Source organism: Callospermophilus lateralis, chromosome 5 (genome assembly GCF_048772815.1).
Source record: "Callospermophilus lateralis isolate mCalLat2 chromosome 5, mCalLat2.hap1, whole genome shotgun sequence".
Lineage (NCBI taxonomy): Eukaryota > Metazoa > Chordata > Mammalia > Rodentia > Sciuridae > Callospermophilus > Callospermophilus lateralis.
The window spans coordinates 12,246,999-12,271,043 of NC_135309.1; the positions used below are offsets into that span (position 1 = coordinate 12,246,999).

Consider the following 24,045-nt stretch of genomic DNA (forward strand, 5'->3'; position numbering starts at 1 on the left):
TCCTGCTCCCAGAAAGAGGCGATCCTGTTGGAGTCCTAATTTCCATCTCTGCAAAACAAAGTGATAGGGTTCACCATAGGTCATGGCTCCTAGTGTTGAGGCCAGATTCTGAGCATGCTGCCTCCTCCAGACACTGGGCGCACTCCTCGCAGCAACACATGCTTGCTTATGGGATGCGCAGCTGCCTCAAGAAACAAACTGCAGTCATGAGACACTGGGCGTGGAACCTGCCTTAAAATCTGTTTTGCACTACTCAAAGCCGAGCGGGCGGTCATTCCACTGCTTACGAACAATCAGGAAGACTTCTGTTGAGAAATAGGCCAGAGTCATTGTTTCCAGCAAGGAAGTTCAATCCAAGATGTCAGTTTACTGGCCCTGCGGAAACCTGAGTCTGAACAGGCATGTTGTGGGCACACCAGCCCCATCCAAGCCCCAAGGGTGTGCCCAGGGCTGCTAGAGGGCCTGTTGGCTGCCTCCTAGACCCGGAGGCAAGGCTCTGTCTGGACCTCGACTGGGCTCACAGACCAGACCTGCCATTCATACAGCAGACCATCTTGAGCAGCATGCTAGTTAACCTTCTGAACTTCTGTTTTCTCGTGTTTAAAATAATGATCTATTACCCCTTCATACTGCTGTGTTCAATGAGGAAATGTGCTACATGTCTGACACAAATAGGGCATAAAGAAACCTTAGCTTGCTTCCCATTCTCAACTCTTTCAAACTGAGGAAAACACATTAGAACATGTTGGAACCGAGCTGAGGGAGGAAGGAAGGGTGGCAGGAAAGAAGGACCTCGGCTTGTCTACCTGCCCCCTGGCAGGTGTTTCCCCGGACACGAGGTGTCGATCTGTGTACATCCCCCAGCCTGCCCCAGGTGTCTTGGGAACACAGACAGCCCTTTCCACAGTGCCCTGGGCCCCAGGCCCCAAGGGCACGTTGTCACCACTGAGGAGTCCCAGCCTGTGTTCCTGAGGAGCCCAGCCTCTCAGGACGCCAGGAGCTTTATCTCTGACTTGGACACTTGCTCTCTTAAAACACACTGAAATCTAGGTGTATCCCCCTCCTGAGTCACTTCATCCCCTCACAGAAAACCCTGGGAAACACCGGGGAGCCAGCCAGGAGGAAAGCACTGGCCGTGGGGTTTGGAAGACTGACCATTCTGGCTATGGGGCTTGGGGACCGCACAGGTGAGGCCCGTCACCCCCCATCTGTAAAGAATCTGGAAGAAAGAACCCAGGGCTTCCTCAAGCAGCTGTTCTGAAACAAGCACGCTCCTTCCCCGAGGCTCTTCCCCTGTAAACCCCTTGCCTGTCTTTAACCCTGGGTCTTCTCCAGCATTTAGCTGAGGATGCGGGGGTTCGGAGGGTGGGAGCTGGGAGAAAGCTTCATTTCTCTCCCCCTGCTTTTCCTTTGACATATATGCAGCATCTTTGGATGTTCACACTTGGGTTTGATTGGATCCATTTCTAGGAAGCTTGTGTCCTGGGGTTAAAATAGGTCTACAGATTGCTTTTTTTTAAGGTAGCTATTTGAATCAGACTATCACTTAGACTAGTCACTACCAATTTTGGATAGCAGCTAGAATGTTGTTAAAACAAGCACAGGATGTGGCCATAAAGAGTCAGTGGTCTCTCTGCTCCTCTGGGTCCTGGCTTCCTGCTGGCCTGTAAGAGGCACACTGGGCACAGTGCTAGAACACAAGGCAGGCGGGTGGGGACATGAGCCACCTGTGTGCCCAGAGACGGCAGAGCTGAGGAGCCCCTGCTGCAGCAGACTGGAGCAGGAGGCGTCTGTCTCTCCTTCCCCAGGCCTGTGTCAACTGGTGACAAAACAGCTCCCTGCTCTCTCATTCTCGTTGTGTCCTTGGTGCCAAGTTCTGTTTCCAGCCATGTCTGCAGAACAGCAAAGCAAGTTGGCAGACTTGTGCAGGTTCTGCCCCTAGGCCAGGCATTTGTCTGACAGGACAGAAGTGATCCCGCCACCGTCACCCCTCTAGAGACTAAGCTTACGTGCATCACAAAGTGGCAGCGCCTGCCAGATTTCTGTGCACGTCTCACACCTCTGATGCCACCACAGCCAAGTGGCTGCCTGGGCCAAGCTGCTCAGTCACTCAGACCTGACAGCGTCTGTGTCCTGAGATTGTGTGGATGCTGGGAAGGAAATGAACTGTCATGCCTTCGAAATCTCCCCCTTCCTTCTTTCAACTGAGATTCAGCCTTGACTTTTCTTCTGTAATGGTGACACATCCATCCTCCCAGCTACCCATGGCCTCGCCCACCCACCAGGGTGTGCCCTGCTGACCTCGACATCTCACAGGCAGGGTAGCCTTGCCTTCTGAGAGCCAGCAGCACTTAGGACAGACCAAATTCACTGCAGCAAGCAGGTCGGGAGTAGGTGTGCCCAACCCTGGTACCAGGTACCTTTCAGACCGGTTGATTTTTGCCACAAGTGCTATTCTAGCCTCTTCCCACTTGATGCCCTTAGCAGTGCCCCCTCCTTCTCAGGACAATCAGAAACACCTTCAGACACTGACTGATGTCCCCTGTGGGGTGAAACTGCCCCTGGCTGAGATCTGGGGGCTGTAGCAGGGCTTGTTAAAGGAGACTCGGACCCACCAAGTCTCCGATTTGGTGAATCCAAGGCAGAGAGTGAGAGCTTCCCCTCTACTCCAGCGACTGACACTGTTGGTCCAGAGACCATACTCAGGTCTAAGGTGCCCCGAATGCACCACCAGCTGACATGTGTCATTCCTCCACCTCTGAAGTCCCCAACTCAGTGGATCCTAGACCCCCATCTAGGAAGTCTTTCCATATTCAATCACCTGGAAATCTTCCAAACCTTCCAGAGACCAAGGGGCATCCCAGACAGAGCAGACCTCACTCCTGGAAGTGTGCGTGTCCTGTGCCCTGAGCTCCACAGACCACCTCAACTTGCACACGGCCTGGCACTTCTGCTCTGGACCCCTTGGCCTCACGCGTGACTCAAGGGTTTGGTACCAAGCAGTTCCTGTCATCTCGGGAATGCAGCACAGCAACCTCAGTCGCACAGCTGGATTCTGAGTGCTAACCAGGCTTGTGCCATCCCAGCCTCTGGGGGCTGGGACAACCGGCCAGGTCAAGGGCAAGAGCCCTTCAGTCCCACCATTCTGAAGTGGGAGGGAGCTCACACTAGTTGCAGTAAAGGAAAGAAGGGGCTCTCGGGAAAGTGAGGAGCCCTCCTGCCACGGAAAGACACAGACTTCACGCCTCAGCCGTCGGGGTCCTGTGTGCGAACCTCCCAAGAGAACCGCCCTGGTTTCTGAGCTGTGACCTGGAGCTCAGAAGGACGAGGAAGAAGGAGAAGAGACAGCAGGAGAGCAAGCGTCCTGATGGAGACTGTGGACTGGGGCCGTGTGAGGTGAGTAGGGGTGTCACGGGAGGGGAGGCGGGACAGGGGATGGCCAACGTGCCCCATGCCGGCAGCCTCCAAACTGGAGATGGCCCATGGAAAGGCAGAGCCACAGCCTGTGTGATGTGCGACTCTCCAGACATGAAGTCTCCAACAGCTGAAGTTATTTTAACATTCCCTTTCCATAAATGAGCTGTCTTCAATTGTAACAGTCAAGGGTTTGCTCTGTAAGAGAACAAGAGAGGAAGGAAAAGAGGGGAAAAAAAAGGGAGGAAAGAAGGAGGAATCAAGCAGACTGTGGGGGAATAAGCCAGAGGCTTGGGTTCTTGTCCAGCTTTCAATGGCCCAGTTCACCAGTTCTAACCTAGGCTGCTGCAAAGACAGGAGAGAAAAATGGATTCTTTTCTGAAACCGTGTGAAAGAAAAGAATTCCCCTAATTATTTTGAGACACACATACACAGGCCCATACACACACACAGGCACACACAGACCCACACACACAAGTACACACAGGCACCCACAGGCACACACATACTGCAATGCAGATGTGTGTATCCATGCTAAGAATCGGCCACAAAGGAAAACACCCACAGTGGCAGGACTTTCTGGGAGGCAGGCAGGCATCACAGCCCTGCAGAGGAGATGCCAGATTCAGATGCTGGTGATGAGGGAGGACATTGAGGCAGCAGTGTTTTGTGAACAAGGGTGCACTTCTTTCACATGTTTACCACACACGTACCTGCAGTCCACCAGCACTGAATGGGAACCATGATGAATCTCCATATTTTGTGGAGAAATATACAAGACAGACATAATCCCTAGTCTCAGGTAATTTGTAGTCTACATAAGGAGAGCCACCTGCCCAATCACAAAACACCCCATGGTTTAGGAGACAAAGCAAGTGGAAAGGAAATCTCCAAGTGGGAGGGACGAAGAGCCCTTTGAAGGTAAGTGCAAATGTCAACTGCATGATTCTGCATGAAAACTATTTTGCAAAACCATCTTGCTTAAGAGGAAAGGAAGAGTGCTAACATTTACTACATATCTTCTATGGGAAAGCACAAGCTCCCAGTTTTTTATTCAACCCTCTCATAATAGTACTGTGAAATAGGCCTGATGATCCCATTTTAGAGAGGTAAGCAGAGGCTTGGGTTTATGGAAATACTGATGTCATCAGCAGCTGGTACCCAAATGGCTTGTTCCTCCTGCAGACCCTCTCCCAGGTACTGCCCAAATATAAATCACTGAATGCTCTCAATAGTCCGTATTTGAGATGAGGGCTTGGGTAAGCTGCCCAAGCCAATGGGCTGGGAGACAGCTGAGGTCTGCACCCAGGCAGCCTGATGCAGAGGCTGCACCCTAGAACACAGAGCTCTAACTGGGCAAACCAGCAAAGGACGTCCAACTGACCAGGATTTTAATCATGTGAGCTGTTGTTCTTATTTGCCCTTATGGAGGGGGAGGCAAGGGAGAGGACAACAACTGAAAGGAAAGTGACCACAATACTCAAGCAACCAAGAGATCTTTATTGCAGCAGTGCAAAAGAGGAGAAAAGGGGGGGGGGGCGACAGGGGAAGATTTTTATAGTCCTTCTGCTGTGCTGCCTAAATCTAACAGGGTCTCTGGATTTGCAAGCTGCCTTGTTGGTACAAGAGGGGTTAAGTGTTCAGCCTTGAGAGGGGGCTTGAGCATTTGGACTAAGCAAAAGTTTAGATAAAAAACCAGACAGAGGGGGTTTGAGTGGCCGGATCACCCTGCAGCTAACTTTGTTTGGCATGCCCTGCAGACAACTTAGTTCAGCCTGTCCTGAACTAAGTTGTCTGCAGGGGGGGGGGGGGCGGGGGGGCGCTCCACCGCTGAGGATCTCACCACTGGTGCTAGTGCCCTGCAGGTGACATCCCTGGGAAGGGTTGCTACTGCCACCTAGAGAGCAGAGTCTGGTATGCTGCTAAATTTTGTGCAATGACAGCACCCATTGGCAAGGAATTAGCCAGCCTCAGATGCTCCTCATGCTAAGGTAGAGAACTTCAGATGTGGCCTGCAAGGTCCAGAGCTGTTGGCCAAGGTTCATAGCTATACTGTGACCAACAAAATAGGGATGTGGGACCAGGTTCCTTCCCGATGCTAAATCTAATGCTTCTGAGACATTAAAGACAGAAAACAAGCTGTGCCTAAAACAAGGACATGAGAAAATTCTCTTTAGGGGAACTTTCTAAATGTACCTGAGACCATTTTTATTCAGGTCAGGTAAGGCACTGCCTGGAAAGATGACTTTGATTCACAGCTCCCAAGAGGAGTGAGCATGCCACTCGGAGGCAGCAGGGTTGATCCACCGGGAGGCAGAGTGTGGAATAGGCAAAGCCTTTGTTGGGTATTTTGTGGGATGCAACAGGCAAGGAAGGGCTAGCAATGGCACAAGCTTCAGATTGCATAGTCTGACACACTCTGGGCTATGGGGTGGTCTCTAGTTGCCCAGCACCTTGTCCTGGGGCTATCCAGGACAGGATAGTGGCCCAAACTGTAGGAGCCTGGCACAGGCAGGTGGTGAGGGGCACAAGCTCCAGTTGAATGGTCTACATGTCAGAGGCAGCTGATGGGCCAGTTGTTCCCCATGTCCAGGAATCAGCCAGTCCTTGAAGATGCAGGCTCTAGACTCTTGAGACTCTAAGATGCACTACAAAATATAGAAAATAGAAGCAATATGTCTCATCTTCACTAGGAGCCTGGTATGGAACACTTGGGTTTAACAGTGGCAATTCTGCGCTCAGCTTTAGGAGGGGACTATGGGACCCTGGGATAATCAAGCACTGAGCTTCTTGAGTCAGATCTGAGACCTGTGCACCCAGGACCAACCAGCAGCCTGGGTCTGGTAGTTCAAGGCTGTAGAGAAGGGGGAACTCCTGCTACAGCAAGAAGAGCAGGAAGCCCCTTGGGGACAATGGCTCCTGCAGTGGCTCCTAGCTGTCCAACTGTGGGCAAGGAAGATCCCAGCCTCAGCATGTAAGATGAGTGCAGCGGTCTAGTTAGTGGGTCCCTACTCAGGCCCACCACAGCAGCCTGGAAGCCCAGTCTCAGGGATTAGATTCCCTGGTGGATCCCAGGGCCCTGCTGGCATGCAGGATTGTCACATCTCTGGTGTGGCTCCAAGACACCGTGCTGCCCTCCAGTTCCAGCCTCTCTCACAGCCTCAGCTCCTTTACAGAACCCCGCAGCTCATCTCACTCCCCTCCCATCCTTCTATTGAGTCATCTGCTGTAGACCCAAGCTAGAGCTCAAGCATGCCCTGGGACTCGGGGTGCTGGGAGCAGGGTTGCTACGGGCATGGTGGCCCAGGGCTTTGCCAGCAGAGCAGGGGATCACCAACTCTCTATGGCCTCACCTCTGGTTCCCCTCCTGCCTGCCTCCTAAGATACCTGCAGGCAGCCTTACCACCACAGCTGAGCCTGATGTTCCTTGTGATGTGACTCCACCTGAATGATCTTTATTTAAAATTTATAAAGGCTATTCTTACAAAGACAACCCTCAGTTATCATGGAACTATTGAAATAAGGAGAAAGCACAATTGATTGAGGATGAGAACATACTGCCCAAAGCCTACATAAAAACACCCCCTGCACCCAAGCACAATGCCAATCCAGGATTCCTGGGGGACAAGACAGCTGGAGGACCTGGCACAGCACAGCTGTGCAGCTGTGGAGACCACTTTTTCACCAGACCTGGGCACACAGCCATATCCAAGGGAAATGTCTCACATGGATCCCCACATAAATGAGAATTCTGAACCATACAACTTGCATATTTGTGGATGTAGTCATCAGGTTAGTCGAAAGTAAAAATCTTTAAAATCTTTCCCCATGTGCATTTGCTTTTCTGTTTACTTGGGATTAAATTTTTATATTAACTATGCACATTTTATTAAACATGGGGCACTGTAACGTGCTGTCCCTCTCCTGACTCTCTGAGATGGAGACTTATATCACTGGTTTCTAGCATTTCCTCTCTTCCAGAATGCACATGGGGTGCTAAAGTTTCCCTCTGGACACTGTTCTGGCCATGTGCCAGGCCTTTTGTAGTCATTTTCCATTGTGAACGAGTGTCCACCCACACAATGGAGACTCCTTGTGTCCAAGAACCTGTGAATACCTTCTGCTGCCCCCTTGGGCTCCCGTTCTGTCCTGCTACCTTTACCTCCACCTTTCCCTCCCTGAGGGAAGGCGCCTGCTGGGTCCTTGGTTAGCTGGCTCCCTTTCCCCTAACAGGGAGGCGCGGCAGGAGGCAGGCAGAGGACCCTGGAACCTCTCCTCCATCCCAGGCTTTGTCCTCACCAGCCTTTTTGACGAGAGCCAATTGCACCTGTTCCTGTTCAGCCTGGTGGTGCTCATCTACATCCTCGCCATGGCTGGCAACACGGCCATGGTGCTGCTGATCTGGGCTGAGACCCGGCTGCACACGCCCATGTACTTCCTCCTCAGCCAGCTGTCCTTCCTGGACATCTTCTTCACGTCAGTCACTGTCCCCAAGATGATAGTGGGGTTCCTCTTCGGCTGGACAAGCATCTCCTTCGGGGGCTGTGGGGCACAGATGTTTTTCTTCATGTTCCTGGGAGCTGCCGAGTGCCTCCTCCTGGCCCTCATGGCCTACGACCGCTATGTGGCCATCTGCAACCCTCTGCACTACCCGGTGCTCATGAGCCGCCGCGTCTGCCTGCTCATGGTCGCAGCCTCCTGGCTGGGAGGGTCCCTCAATGCCTCCATTCAAACCTCACTGACCCTTCAGTTCCCCTACTGTGGCTCTCGGAAGATTTCCCACTTCTTCTGCGAAGTGCCCTCGCTGCTGACGTTGGCCTGTGCAGACACAGAGACCTATGAGCAGGTACTCTTTGTGACTGGTGTGGTGGTCCTCCTGGTGCCCATCACCTTCATCACCACCTCCTATGCCCTCATCCTGGTGGCTGTGCTCCGGATGCACTCCGTGGAGGGACGTCGGAAGGCCCTGGCCACCTGTTCCTCCCACCTGACAGTTGTCAACCTCTTCTATGGACCCCTGGTCTACACCTACATGATACCTGCAACCTACCACTCTCCTGGCCAGGATGACGTGGTGTCTGTCTTCTATACGGTCCTCACACCGATGCTTAATCCTGTCATCTACAGCCTGAGGAACAAGGAAGTGACTGGGGCCATGAAGAAGGTCATAGCAAGGTGTGGAGTCTGCAGGAATGCCTGAGACCCAGCAGAGACAGGGTGGCAAGTCGGAGCCCTTAGTCCAGTTGTATGCACCGAGGCAGAGGCAGGGGTGCTGACCAAGTGGGAAGGTCCTCGGTGTCTAGGACCCCAGGATCTTATTTCTGAGATTCCCTTTGGAGACAAGAGTTACACAGACAAGTGAGAGGAGAAGCCCCTCATTCCCCAGCTGCTAGGCTTTCCCCTTCAGAGAACTGTGTGGTCAATCCTTCCCACTCCCTGCCACCTCAACAAACTCCAGCTGGGGCTTCTTTTTAAGGCTTCCTTTGTGGGTGTAGTAACAACCCAGAGTCTCGGTGTCCCTGGAGGTCCGAGGCTTCCCTTCCTACCTGCCATAGAAGCCAAAGGCCCCACAGAGCCCACTGCCCCGGACATCTCCCCACTCCTCTGCACTGCCCTCCCCATCGCCCCTGTGGCCACACTGCCCGCACTGCTCTAGCCCCCAGGCCCCCTTCACCCAGAACCCTGCCTGGGGCTTCCTCCCATCGTCCCAGCCCCTTCCTCCACTGCCTTCAGAAGCTGCCCCAGTGCCGGATCCCTCCGCCCAAGCAGCACCACCTGCACCCACACCTCCTAACCCCGGGTGTGTTCCACGTTCCTTTTTCCCCTTTAGCACAGCAGGTCGGGCCAGCAGAGGCTATGCTTTATCAGTGACCTGTTCTCAGTTGTGGAAGACACCTGGCACATGGATTGGTTAATAAACACTGCTGGATGAAGGCATGAGCTCAGAGGACATTTACTACCTCGCCCCAGCGCTGGTTCCATCCAGCTCCCACTTCTCGAAAACCCTTTCTCCCTCCCTCGACACTTGCCCTCCTCCCTGGGGCCCACCCCTTCCCCATGAGTGTGAAGGTGCTGGGTCTGTACAAGGCCCTTCCCACACTCTCTTCTGGCACTCCTGCTCAAGGACATGGCCTTGTTTACCACCTGACACCAAAGTCGGCCATACGTATTCACAGGCCAGCCAGACATCTCCTGAGCTCCTCACCCACACCCAATCCCCCTCCGCATGTTGCAAAGGCACCCCAAGTTTGTCATGCCAGGGGACAGTCATGGCCACAGACCCATTACCTGGAGGATGCAGGAAATTCCACCAGGTCTCACTGTCCTTTCTCACACTGCCCTCCTAACTCACCTGCGGCTTGTTCCCAAGGTTTAGCCTACAAGATCTCTAAATGCAAATACATGAACAAATCCCATTCCTCCACCTCAAACTCCTTGGCAATTCCACTGCTCCTACATGGTCACCTCCTAACAGATCACATGTCAGTTCCTTATATTGCTTACTGCCTGTCTTCATGATAATGTAAGCTCCCTGAAAAGAGATCTGTGGTTCTTAAAAACACGGAAGAACAACAACATGAAACTCTTGAAGCAAAACATCTTTTTCTCTGTCCAGAAAGCCCTGTAGCTCCCAGCTTCCCTGGGCTCCCCTCAGTTCCTTGTTCTCTCCCCTACTCCCTCTCATTTCCAGGTCACCAGCAGAGCAGGGCATTCTTGCACCTGAGGTGCTGCTGGCTCGCTGTGCTGGGTGAACACCTGCACATCTTTCCTTCGTCAGCAGAGGTACTACATCTTCAGAGAGCCTTCCGCAGTGTCCCAGCTGATGAACATTCACACAACTGAATATTATTCAACCATAAAAATAATGCAGTATTGTTACAAACTACAGCAACTTTCAAGGATGAACCTTCAAAGCATTCTATGGAGTGAAAATCAAATGTGAAATACCACAAACTGTAATGGTCAATTTGTACCCAATGTCCAGAACAGGCAAATCCATAGAGAAAGTCATTAGTGGTTTCTGGAGGTCTGGGAAGGGAGAAATGGGGTCCATCTGCCCAGGTTTCATTTTGGTGGTGAAGAAAAATGGTGGCTTCCCCATACTGTGAAATTTATAGATGCCACTAGGGTATGAGTATTGAGATGGTGAATATATGAGATGATGAATTTTATGCAAGGTGTATTGTGCTACAATAAACCCTATGCAATACTTCATGCTCTGTTTAATCCTCACAGCTTCTGCTGACACACAACCTCTAACTCCAAAACCTAAAACATTGTCACTATGTCTAAATGAGGACTCCACCATGAATTGTTCATTATGAGACTAAACCAGAGGACCACTTCACCCAGACTCCCTCTCTAGCACTTTCCTCTTGCTCCAGATCTTAGTGGACTCCCCAGGCCTAGAGAGGAAGACTTGACCCATTTCAGTTGCAAGCCCCTCCTTGCCAACAGCATGTCAAAGCTGACTTTCATTCCAGCCACATGGGCACTACACCCTCAAGTGCCTGCAGCTCCAATGGACTGGTGAATCTACTACAAACCTTCATGGGCTAGTGAATCTACTACAAAAAAAGTGTGATGTAGAGTAGATGATGATATGATGATGATGATGATGATTGTAATCCACAAACTGCACTGTCTTAACGATTTAAGTGTACAATACAGTAATGTTAACTGTATGTTCATTTTTATTCAACAAAGATCTCTAAATATTTTCATTTTGCAATTCCCATTCCTCTTCTCCTAGAGGGCCTGGTAGTTACCGTTCACTTCAAATGCCTCATATAAGGAAATCATGCAGGGTTGTTCCTGTGACTTCCTTATTTCTCATGGAAAAATATTCTCAAAGTTCATCAATGTTATAGCCTATAGTAAGAGATCCTTGTACTTTAAGGCTGATGTGTAGTCCACATTCTCCTTATCCATTCATCCATCCACTGATCCGTATTTAGATTGCTTCCAAAAAAGAATAGTGTTTTTGCAGCTGAAAAAGCAAGGCCTCAGAACAGCAATGGGGAAGCTGGAAGACTTTATAACTTCACGGGGCAGAAGGAATTCTTCATTTATTCGGCACATACTAACAGTGTGTTCACGTCCAAGGCACTGGGCTAGTGACTCCTGGGGACACACTGTTCATGCACATGCACATCGACCCCCCCCCCCCCCCCCCCCCCCCCCCCCCCCCCGTTCTCCCAAAGCTCAAGAAGGGCGGAAGTATTGGAAAGCATCATGAACTTCCAGGGCTACTCCAGGTGCAGGGCTGCTAGGAGGGCACGTCCAGGAAGCCAGAACTGCCCATGGGGAATGAAGCACAAGGCCACGCTCCCTCTGGGAGTGCTCACAGTAGGGAAGAGGGGCCGCGCACAGGAGCACACCTCTGTGGGGAGGGACTGCTCCAGAAGCAGGACCTGCTGCTGCTCGTGCTCCCCCAACTTTGTGCAATGTGAAAAGAATTCCCAGGCTCCAGTCAGGTGTGGAAAGGGCCCCACGGTCTCATTGGCTCAGGCTCCAGGAAGGCGGGCAGAGCAAGCAGGCGACCAATGAGGACCGCGGACCATGAAGTTCTGCCCCGCACATGCGCTGTGGCGTCCTGCCCTGGCATTCTGCCTTGGGAGCCACGTGCAGTGGGTGGCCGCCAGGTAGGCTGCCTCTGGGAGGGTGCCGCCCGCACTCACCCTCGGGGCTCAGCCCACAGCTGCGTCCTTGTGTGCAACAGGGCAGGGCAGCGCGCTGGCCACATGGTGCGGGGCCCTCGAGGCCGCCCAGGTCTGCCCCCCAGAGGTCGGGCCCCCAGCGAAGGCGCGCAGCTTATGGGCTTCTCTTCCGCAGGCAGGACCACACCAGCCATAGCCATGTGCCCCCGGCTCCGGGCAGCCTGCTCCTGGCCTGCAGCCTCGCTCTGGTGCCCTTGTCGCAGGTGAGCTAGCGCGTTGTGCTGTATCCAGATCCCCAGCATCCCCCCTTCCCTTCTGCGTTCGCACGCCCACCTCAGGCCTGCTTTCTCTCTCTTCTGCCCGTCCTGCATTCCAGCCCTACCCTTCATTTCTACCCGCACTTTCCTGAATTCCCACATCTTGGCCTCAATCTCTCTTCCCCCATGCACTACCAACTACAGTATCCACTGTATTCCCAGCTGCATTTCCCCTTCAGTACCATCTTCCTTAGTCTGGTGCTGTGTTCTGCATGGTACCTGCAGTGAAGGAGTTGACACAGAGTCTGACATCAAAATGCTCCCAGCCTAGTGAGTGTGATGGGGACAGACCCGCCTGTGGCCTCCAGATCAGCCAGTGCTGACCTCCGGGTGTGTAGATAAGGTCATCAGAACAGTTGACACCTGCCTCTTGGAGTGGCAAAGAATGTGTGAGCTGGTGAAGCTGCAGGCCCAATGCCTGGCACTCAAGAAGCCCTCATTAAAGAGTAGCTTTGTGTTGTGGTGGGGTTTTTTCTTTTGTTTTGTTTTTTGTTCCCCTTCCCCCAAAAGATGACATGTATGGGGAAGGAAGGAGCAGCTGAAATGTTTATCATTGAATTTGGTTTACAGGTAAGGGGTATTTGGGAACATCTAACTATCCCTGGGTTCACCTGTGCCCAGGTCTTTTTTTTTTTTTTTTTTTTGTACTGGGATTGAACCCAGGGATGCTTAACCACTGAGCAACATCCCCAACCTTTTGTTTTGTTTGTTTTATATTTTGAGACAGGGGCTTGTTAAGTTGCTAAGGCTGGCTTTGAACTTACGATCGTCCTGCCTTAGCCTCCCCACCCACTGGGATTACAGGTGTGTACCACCACACCCATGGTGCCCATATCATTTTCATATCCCCATTATTCCCAGGTCCTCTCAAGCCAGCCTCCACCATCACCTAGTTAGTCCACTATTTCAGGGATCAGAGGCTGTTGACTGCCAATCCCACTCAACTCATGCTTTTCCTTTTTCCTTCAGCCTCTTAACTGCTCTTCTCGCTGACTGAAAATAGACTCTTCATCACCTGTTCTTTCTCCCCACCCCATACAAGTAGACCAGACATGACAGCAGAAACACTGTCACTTAGTAGGAATTTCTTATGAGACAGTTTAATGTTAGATTCAGAAGGAAGACTGGCATGTTCAAGAGAGGCATGGAATAGGATCAGCCTTCAGACCAAGAAGTTTGTTAGAGCCCATAGTACAGAGGGGTCTTGAAGTAAAGCTTCAGCCAAGCCCAGGAAAAGCTGGTGTTCTTTAAAGGTCTCTTAGAGGGGGAAGAGTGAGACTAGGATAAGGGTCTCACTCAGGTCAGTTGACATTAATAATCAGATTGAACCATGCAGTCAGTGTTTGGGGCTGGGGCAGTGCTTAGAAGGTCCCAAGTCTCACTTGTTGGGTAGAAGAAGAGAATCTTATAAAACAGTGGGTCTGTTAACATGTAGCCTTTGATATATGACATTTAGGACTTTAGATTAAAAAAGTCAGCATAGTTTTACATAAAGTTTCTACTCTTTCTTGATTTTTCTCCTGCTTTCTAAGAGTAGGTTAGAGAAAATCACTTGATTTATTTATTTTGAGGAAAAGCTTTAGGCAAAATATAGTTTATCTTGGGACTTTGAACCTTCAAGCCCTGTTCTCCATTCTTCAGGTGTTGTCATTCCTGCTCTCATATTGGGCCTTGCCAGGCCAGACCAGCTGAACTCTGAACACGGTGGATGAAAGACCCAGAGACAAGGTTGTCCCAGAGCAGAAGTCAGGGGACCACCCCCACAATGAAGTGAAGTCCCAGTGTGACTGGCTCCTCCTTTTGTTAGGAAGAATGAGCAATGATGTGAGGTTTACTCAAAACTAGAGATAAGATGAACAGGGATGCAGGTTCTCAGGACTCGGAGCCAGAGCTGTGATTACAAGTAACCATAGGTGCTGAGTTGCTCAATTTTATTATTTCAGCAAGCAGTTCTCCAAGACAGCCTGCAGGACTCTAGGCAAAATTAAAAGGGAATGAACATGACATTTTTGCAAATAGCTAAGGGGAGTGATCTGTGTTTCCTTGTCTCTCTTGAAGCACTCTTGGTGAACCTTAGAAAGAACATCCTGTTTTCAGGATATTCTGATTCTGGAGGTCAGCAGTTTTCTGCTTCTCCAGTCAAGGCACCTGGACCAAGGTGGACCAAAGGCCTCCACAGTGCCTCCTCCAAAGTCCAAAGCCAGCTTCACTGTAATTTCCAAAGCTTATTTTCAAAAAGGTTGAGAAAATCACTGTTCTTTCACTGAATAGGTGTAAAAAGAGTGGCTAACCAGCCTGGGGTGCTTAGCATTTTAATAGAAACCAAAGTCCAGAGTTAAAAAGAAAATATTAAAACAAAAAGACAAATGAAAGACTTTTCCTAGAATATTGTGTTGAAGATGGTGTAGAATGTACCCTGGTTGAGAGAGCAGAGAGGCCGTGGATCTGCACAACACACCCTCTCATAATTTCGCCAGTGTTGCCAGAGTCCTAAGCTAGAAGCTCCACTCTGGGGGTCCCAATGAATCAGGTCAAACCCTCCCCGTGAAACCAAGCAGAAAGGTAATGGTGAGATGCATGAAGGAACTTTAATCATGTAGCATGACTACACCAGGAAGACAGGGACCCACGTCTTTAGCCCTGTCCTAGAGCAACTGACAGGGACGAGGTTTTTTAAGAATGGGATGAGGGCTAGGGGTGGAAGTCTGCAGAGCCGGAAGCTTTACACAGCTGTCAGAGCAGGTGACACTGACTAGACGGGGTCTGGTTCTTCATCATCTCGAGCTTGGGCAGGCCGAGCCTTGTACAGAATAAGAACATTGCTATTGCCTGAGCATAGTTTTGACTCTGTCACAGATGTGTGTCCGTCAGAACTGTTGTTCCTATGAGCCAAGATAACTGCTGAAAAGAACAGCTCAGAAGAACTACAGTTAAAAAGAAGTCAGACAGCATGGAGTTGCGGTGGACTTAGGTCCGTAGCTGGACCTCCTTCACCATTGCCCTGGAAGTCAGCCTCCTCATGGGCATAGAGAAGCAGCTCCAGGGAGAGGAGCAGAGTGGGACTTACCTCCATATGTAAGCAGAAGTGCCCTACTTTACTATGCTGTTCAGAGCTTGCTTTTTGGTTGTGATTTGATCTCTTTCCATGATGGGTCTTTTTGTTTTCTCAAGAACAAAAGAAAATTTTGAAGCCCCACCAGAATATATGTACATTCCATCCTCTTACCCGGACAAGTATACCTCCAGGAAAAACCCAACAGTCCTGTAATTGTCAAACTTTTCCGAGTTCCATACCAGGGAATGGCAGGTCTAAGAGGCTGCAGCCATGGTCCCCAGCTGATCTCCTTGCTCCCTGGGGCTGTGTGTATAGACACACATGTGGTAAAGATCAGGCCTCCTGCTCCCACCACCTCTGAGGGCTGCCTGCCACATCCTCTGTCTACTTGAGCAAGAGAACTGGGATTCATGCAGTGGGGAGAGGATGCACAGGCTCCGGGGTGCATGTCCCCTGGGTGCCACTTACACTCATCTTGTGGGGGATAGCCCCTGAGCAGCTAGGCGAGCTCCTGAAGGGCGGGGGCGGGGTGGTAAACAAAGACAAGCTGCCTTTTGGGAGCCTGAGAAGAATTCTGCAGGTAAGTACCTTGCTCTTACTCTCCACTTCCCCTGCCCTTACCTTCCCAAGGTTTCCACTTCTCTGTCTGTAATTCCCTGCACTCCTGCTCTACCTGGGCATCTTTGGGAGACCTTTGTGGTGACTGCAGGTGGCAGTAGAGACACATGGTCAGGGGCAGGGAGCTGCCTTAGTTCTCCATGACATTAGGGAGCCCCAGAGACAGAAAGCAGGAGGAACTAAGGCTCCTTGTCATTGGGGCCCCTTCTTTAAGCATCCTGTGTTTGCCATATCTGTGACCTCTACCTGTAAAATCAGATTATTGCGTGCCAGTGTTTGGAAGTAGACCTCTTCCAGGCCTCCTCTGACGAAACCACCCCTTCCAGAGGGGGCTCTCTGCCCACCCTGTGGGCACCACTTGCACTCGACCATGTTCTGCTGCTCTGCAGCCTTTATCGTAGTCTGATATACTGGGTCCTCTTAGTTCCTGTCCAGTTTCATTTACCTCCCCCATGAGAAAGCAGGCTACGGGAGGACAAGGACTTCTGTGGTGCCACAGTACCGAGTTAGTATCACCCAAGGAACGCAGGGTCTGGGCAGCAGGGAGGGAGCAGGTGGGTTTGAGAGGCCATTCAAGAGCATGAGTACATTCTCCAGATGGTGGTGGGTACCATCCAGGTTTCCCTATTTTTTTTTTTTTTAATTTCCTTAACAGTCTCCTGGGAGATTAAAATGAGTGACTTTGAGGAGAAGGACATTGATGAATTTGCCTCCAACGGGTTCAGGTGCCCAACGTGCTTTGCAGTGAAGGGAAGACTGTGCAAGGCAGAGTTCAAGTGGTGTGCCGCAGACAGAACCCAGTGTGTGGAATTCTCCGGAGTCATTGACACAGGTACTCTCCAGGCAGCGGTTCAGGGTATTCAGGACAGTGAGCAGCCCTCTCACACTGACAGAGGGCAGGATTAAGGACAGTCCTGCTTTTGTCCACCTGCTTAGAAAGCTCTTCCCCTTCATCTGCCTGTGAGTCCGCATGTGTTCATTGACAGGCTTTGTTAGCACCTGGATAGTGGCTCAGCGTACTGATGAACATCCGTCCTCTGCAGACTTGGTGAGATTTTTTTAAACCCAGTGTAGGTTGGTTTTTTTGTTTTGTTTTGTTTCCTTTCTCTCTGGGTTTTTAATTTTCAAAGTAAAAATTTTAGAGAGAGGCAATGACTAAACTTACACTTTCTTTCCAAGTGGTCATTAAGCATAATTTTCTTTCTATAAGAAATCTAAAATAAAATTTTTAATTAAAGACATACATTAGAAATTAATTAGCAGTGGTGTTGTGATGTAGCCTGCAGACCGGAGGCTCAGGGCCATGGGGTTGGGTTGTTTCTGGAGCTTTTTTTCACCCTCTTACTTCTCTGACTCTGGGGAACTCAGGCTTCCTGAAGTCATCGTCAGGGAGGTGATGACAGGGCCTGGTGATATTGGCTGGTCTGAAGTTTTTGCTTCCTGAAGTTTGCATAACATGATTCTTTATCTAAAATAGCCATCCCTAGATTGCTCTAGATGTCCCAAGGAAATGAGACAGAATCATCAAGAGCATAGTGCCTGCCATCTGAAGGAATGTATCTGAAGGGATTTGAAAGGCATAGAACATGAGTAAAATGATAGGGTTTTTTGTTTTTGTTTTTGTTTTTGTTTTTTGGTACCAGGGATTGAAACCAGGAGCACTTAACCACTGAGCCACATCCTCAGCCCTTTTGTTTGTTTTGTTTTTATTTTGAGACAGGGTCTCTCTCAAGTTGCTGAGGGTCTTGCTAAATTGCTGAGACTGACTTTAAACTTGAGATCTCCTGCCTCAGCCTCCCAAGCTGCTGGGATTACAGGGCTGAGCCACCACACTCAACTTAAGTGATAGCTTTTTGATGGCTATTGCTCTTTATTAATAGTAGCCTCAGACCAAGAGTAAGAGGAAGTTAGCTCTGTCCTCAAGATCATACGGAGCACATGATTGCAGCACAGGTATCTGGCACCCTGCATGTGGTGGTCTCCAGTATGCTGTTAACAAGGCATTAGGACTCTTCACCTCCATTGCCTTGGGTACAGAGCTCATGCTCCATCCCTAAGTGCTAACATGGGCTAGAAGGCTCACTCACATCATGATTGACACAGGGTTTAAGGGAGCTTAGGGATTTGCAGGCCCTGTGTTGGGATATCTGCCAGCCCATGCCTCTGCTAGAGAGGGCAGTACTGGGTGCATCACACAGGAGAGTGGCTGATTTCTGCCCTGTTCAAGACCACTCTGTGGATGGAGGGAAGTTTAGATGAGGAGGAGGAAAAGAGGAGTCTCATGTCTGGTTTCTTACAGGTTTTAGCAACGTGCCCATTGAACTGAAGAAGTGCGCACAAGCAGACCAATGCACGGAGACAATAACTACTTATATGGGTTTTCCAGTTTCTAACGAGAGTAAGAGTTGCAGGTCACCCTTCGGAACAGGGACCAGAGTCAGAACCACACCTCCCATCTTCTTTGTGCTCTTCCTGGGGAAGCTGCTTCACTGAGCTCCTATGAGGGCCCAGCCGCCTCCATTTGTGGATTAAACTTGCACTGCTTGTTCCTGTGCCCTTCCTTGACTGCCCCTTCCTCCGTGGGTATTTCCAATTGTCTGTTTACTCGTTCGGCAAGGTTCACATGCTGTGTACCCAGCCACACTCAAAGTGGACCAGGCCATGTCAGGTCCTGACCCTCGAGATTTCTGAGCATTTGGAGAACAGGAAGTGTGGCTGGGCAGAGCTCAGAAACCATTGTTGGGAGCAGCTGTAGGGACTGGTTTGCACATGGGGTAGAGGTGGTGGAGGGTGGATTGGATCAGGGAGGTGAGGTTTAGATGAACTTTGAGGAGATCTGTGCAGTATGCTGCAATGGTTGGGACACACAGATGGGGAACTGGCAGAGGCTCTGGTGGCCTAGTGTGGTCCACAGGAGTGGGCGTGGGGGAAGAGCCTGAGTAACCATGGCCACACAGGGGCCAGCCTTCTGTAAGAGGCCAAGGTGCTGCCCATAGTGGACACACTGTGCCCTGGCACTGCATAGGGTGGTCCGCACAGGGTGGTCCACACAGGCCTCTGGCGCCCCACCTTGCACACTCTCAAGAACATGCAGAGGCACCTGCCCCAAGAACAGAGTCCTCCTCCCATGTCTGTGCCTCAGGCCCATGGCCCCTTCTCAAGGGCACTTTGCTAGGCACCAGTGCTGCCAGCACCATGAGCCAGCCAGGAGGCTGCCAGGAGGAGGAGAGAAGCAGAGCCCAAGCTGCCACCTGCTTGTCACTGAGGATGACCCAGGGGTCCCCTGAGCACACACCTGCCTCAGCCTGGAGCTGCACAGAAGGCCCTCACTGGTGCCAGAGCCCAGCACAGAAGATTGAGAGGTGGACACAGGAAAGGGCCAGGTCAGTGGTGAGCAGTGGCCACAGAGGGAGGATCCCAAACACGGCTTCCCCTGCTCTTCCCTTGGCTGGTACCTGTGCTTGTGCCCCACCCATGGTTCCATCTGTGTGCTTGTGCCTTCTGTACCCTGTTGTGCCCAGTGTTATTTCTTGTACTCTTGGATGCATTTGCTTCTCTTTGTGCCCCTTGTCTGCCTTTGGCAGGGCAAAGAAACCAGGGACAACTGAAGTAAATGTTTCAGTTTTATTTTCTGTTTAGCCTACCCCATTTTTAAAATTTCTTTCATGGATCAAAACTCTTTCCTTAATTTAAAAATAGATAAGTCTAATATTTGCATTTGCACTGAAATCATTTTTATAAAACTAAGTTAATTTGCTTTTAGCCGCTGTGCCCATGATAGAATATCCCCCTACTTCCTAGGGCAGCTCCTCTGAAGGGAACAATATGGGTCAAATAATGAGATTTTTTTTTTAATTGTAAACAAACTAATTCCTTGTCCTGCAGCTCACCTTCAGAGGTGGCCAAGGCTTTCCTGGGTCATAACAAAACCTTCCTACTGCTGGCAGCTCCTGAGGCCCAAGGTTTCATGAGAATCACCAGACATATATGTGCCCTGGCCGCCAGCTCCTGGACACCTTTCCCCCCAAGCCCAGCAGACGCTTCCTCACCTGTGATGGAAGTCCATGAATCGCATGTCCCTGGCCAGCCTAGGTGGCTCTGGCTCAGAAGGTGTGAGGCAGGAGGCCAGATATAGCTCACGTGACCTTGGTTACTTCAGCTGCCTGCTGGCCTCTCTGCAGAGTAGGGGGAAGGAGCTGGCTGTGTAACCCCGGGAGATCCTGCTGCCACTCTCAAGTCATATGGAGAAGAGAGCAGACCTGGTGCTAGCCTGGCACTGCCTGCATCTGTGCCAACTCACGGCCTCCAGGGCAGGTTCTCAGAAAGCCTTCATGGCAACCTGTGGTACTGAGGGGAAGCTGCCAGAGGCCTGCCTGGGGCACAAGGAGGAGGAGGGGCCAGCATGCTAGGGACAGTCTTCTGTTTGCTGTCTAGCTTTATGTCCCTGCAGCTTAGCTTCAGATGGCCCCACAGTCCCACACTGAGGGTGTGCCCTCCTCTCAGCACAGAAGAGATCTTTCCTGGGACCTGAGATGCCACTGTGCCCTCTACTCCAGATAAAGACCCTCCTCAGGGAGAAGGGCCACCCTCCTGTCAGCCCAGAGCAGTCCTGGGGCCCACTCCCCATTCTAGCCACTGACACAGATTCTCTCCCTGATCAAATGCTACCCAGCTCCCCCACCTCCCTTCTAACTAGGACCTGACTCTTGGCCATCTGTGCTTGTTACCACCTGGCACTGCCCCAAATGGCCTGGTTTTACCAAGAATCCTGAGAAGTCAGGTCAAGCAGGCACACAGACCCTCTCTATCTCCTCAGACTATCCTCAGATGACCTCTGACCCTGTTGGCCCTTCTTCAGCAAGAAGCTTGTTAGGCTGGTGAGCCAGGATCCAGTGACACCCACCAGCTCTGTGGCCATATACCCTACCTGCCATGCTCTATTTGGAGCAGTCTCAGTCTCCTCATGGCAAAACTGTTACCCAAACCTCGGTCCTTGTCCCCGATGCCAATTCAGTAATGGGCACATGGTTTTGGGAAAAGAGAAACAAAGTTTCATTGCTTTGCTAGCAAAGGAGGAGCATGGGGCTCCAGTCCCACAGAGTGATTTTGCCCATCAGCAGGAACAGAGGGCATTTATAGAGGTGATGTGAAGGTTGCATTCCACCTATTTTCTCTCTGGAGTTGAATGTACTTGTGAATTTGGGAGATAGTCATTTCTGAGAGCTTCTGTTGCCATGTCCAAAGCAGATTGCCTCCTTCCTGTGGTGAGAATGTGTTTAAGGACAGATACTCTGCCTAGGATGGCAAAGAAAGATGATCATATTCCCCACACACACCACTGCAAATTAGGGAGTAGAGAGGATGGAGGGGGAGGGAGAGAGGAAGAGAAAGAAAAATGTCTTTTAAAAATGAGTAACACTGGCAGAGCAGCAGGACTGTATTACTAAGGTAGACACTGTCGCGGTGCAACCGAACACTCAGTCCTTGTCCCTGATGCCAATTCAATCACGAGGACATGGTTTTGTGGGAAAAGAAAAAGGAAGATTTCTTGCTTTACTAGCAAAGGAGAAGCACAGAGGCTCCTATCCCTGAGGCTCTGATTCTGCCCATCAGGAGGAAAGAGGTGGGGCCAGGGTTAAAGAGGTGAGTCAAAGGCTACATTCCACAAAGTTTTCTCTCTGGAGTTGAATTCACTTATTAATTTGGTAGATTGTCATTTCTGAGGCCCTCTGGTACCAACCCTCTGGTACCAAGGACTCCTTCCTTCCTATGGTGGGTGAGCACTCAAGGACAGATAAGTTTGCCTAAAATAGGGGAGAAAGATAATCCTGTTTCCCCTGAGATTAGGGAGGTGGAGAGATTAAGGAGGAGCAGGGAGAGAGGAAGAGAAAGAAACATGTCCATTTAAAAAATCAGTTCAAGGAGGGCGGGAAGGTTGTAGTTCAGCACACTGCGGAGGTTCTACCTGTCTGTCTCTAGGTGGTGTGTTCCACCTTGACAGCTGCCACCTGCAGCAAGGCCTCCCCAGTGCTCAGGCATCCCAGGTGAATGTGAAGTGCTAATCCATTGCCTCTGAATATAATTGAAACAGAAAACAGGAAGATGGCAGCAAATCCTTCAGGACAAGGTTTTCAAAACAAAAATAGAGTTGCAATCTTGGCAGAACTGGACAAAGAGAAATGAAAATTACTTATGCAGAACCAATCTTCAGCAAGTAATCCTGGAGCTAGCATTGCACTCTCCAGACCAGCTCTTAATAAGGACTTCCAGGGACATGCAGAACAGCAGCATATCACAGCCCAGCAGAAGGCAGCTTTGCAGCATGCTCATGCACATTTATCTGGATACTTCATAACTGAAGACTTTGCATTTGGAAATCTTTTTCTTCCTGTTTTACCTCGCCTTGACTCAGAATGAAGAAAACATCTGTAATGAAAATTACTTTGTAATACCCAATGCCAGAGCTCCTCTCATTCAGGGCTGTACATGTTATGCTCAAGTTCGGGACCCCCAAAAGACTACCAGAGACCAAGATCGATGTAAGCAGCAAATAGGTGTTTATTGTGAGCTAGCTCAGTCCTCCACGCTCACACAGCAACTGGTGACACTGAGAGGCCCTGAGTCCAGGTTTTGTAGCAGTTTTATACACTCTTTGGGGAAGGCGGCGACTTCATATACATCATAGTATCTCTTAGCAAATAATCACACACCACGGGAAAATCATAAAATAACTCTAAAACATGATTAGCACATTCACTGGCAGGAACAGGTTGGGTAGGGGTGATTGGTTAGTACAAGAGGGGCTGTGGGAGGCCATCCTCGCATGTGATTTGAGTTACCTCCCTGGCTGGGTGAGAGGCGCTTAGACACAGCTGTGTTAGAGCTTTCCCCACCCTTTCCCAGGTCTGAGGGCTTGTCCGTGCAGAGACGTGTCTGGCCACTGCCCCGAAGACCCAGTCATCGCCCCTGATCTTGGGATGCTACCCACTTTAACCTTCATTGGATGGGATTTTCCCTGGAATTTTTTGTTCCCCAATAAAAGCCCACTCCCTGGAGTGTTCTCTCTCTCTCTCTCACTAGTCTCTTCTGTAAACCTCACTACCACATTAGGTGGCTGGAGGCGGGAGCTAGAAGAAGCCTTCCTGCAGCTGGTTTTAAAGGTAATAAGAGTCTTGTCTCTTTAATTTAAAACTCCCTAGCATTTACTCATGAATCAAACCTTCTTTCATAAAGCCAGCGCTGGTCGCATAGCAGAAGGGGGATTCGTTTGAACTGATTGATTTAGGCCACGAGGGGAGTACATGCTGAACTACATGGTTTCCCAACATGTTATCAACCACCATAAACTATTGGGAGGTCATCTGGCATCCCAGGTATTTTCCCTGTCTCATGCTGATTGGTGGCTGCTAGGAGGTTGCTATGGGTCCTCACCTAGCCTGACTGAGTCAGGGACACCTGGCGCAGCATATCTCACCTGTTATTTGCAGACAAACAACTCAACAGGGTGGATATGTGCCTAGGAGTGCTCTGTGGGTCTTTCCAAAGACAAGAGTCATGCCCCCTTCCTTGGACAGGCTTTGCTCTGAGGTAGAGGCTGGTTTCTCATACACACTGACATTCAGAATTCTGGTGAACTTACATATTTTTTTGCTTCTTGAAAAGAAAGGAATATGTAAGTAAAAGCAAAAAGAAGGGGGGAACTAGGATGATGAAAGCTTTAGAAGCTGGGTTGTCTGAAAATTTGATTATGCTGCTTAGTGACTTTATCTTTTTTGTAATGCCATTTGATTTTTAGCTCTCAATCGGACTCTGAACTGGATAGTCATGTAAAATCATCCCCTAACAACTGAGTATGTTGTGTCCACAATAGCCTTATATGAACCATTTGTAGTATTTAACTTGAAATAAATGAGGATGCTTTTGAAAAATGTGAATGCATAGGATTAAATAAGTTAGGTTTATATTTGTAGTCCACAGGATT

At 50.3% G+C, this 24,045-nt stretch overlaps 1 protein-coding gene and 1 pseudogene across 1 annotated transcript; both read left to right on the top strand.

Annotated features, from left to right (window-relative positions):
* Positions 1-3,367: 3,367 nt before the first annotated feature.
* LOC143400315 (olfactory receptor 2V1-like) lies at positions 3,368-8,614 on the top strand. The gene is made up of 2 exons (XM_076857594.2): positions 3,368-3,396; positions 7,648-8,614. The coding sequence occupies exons 1-2, from the start codon at positions 3,368-3,370 to the stop codon at positions 8,612-8,614; spliced, it is 996 nt and encodes a 331-aa protein (XP_076713709.2).
* Positions 8,615-22,146: 13,532 nt separating this feature from the next.
* Positions 22,147-22,481, top strand: LOC143398965 (SOSS complex subunit C pseudogene; annotated as a pseudogene).
* The last annotated feature ends 1,564 nt before the right edge of the window (positions 22,482-24,045 follow it).

Bases quoted from the DNA above. Each gene is read 5' to 3' on its own strand.
- LOC143400315 (XM_076857594.2), top strand. From the start codon at position 3,368: ATGGAGACTGTGGACTGGGGCCGTGTGAG. The intron at 3,397-7,647 runs GTGAGTAGGGGT...TTCCCCTAACAG, and splicing joins GTGGACTGGGGCCGTGTGAG to GGAGGCGCGGCAGGAGGCAG.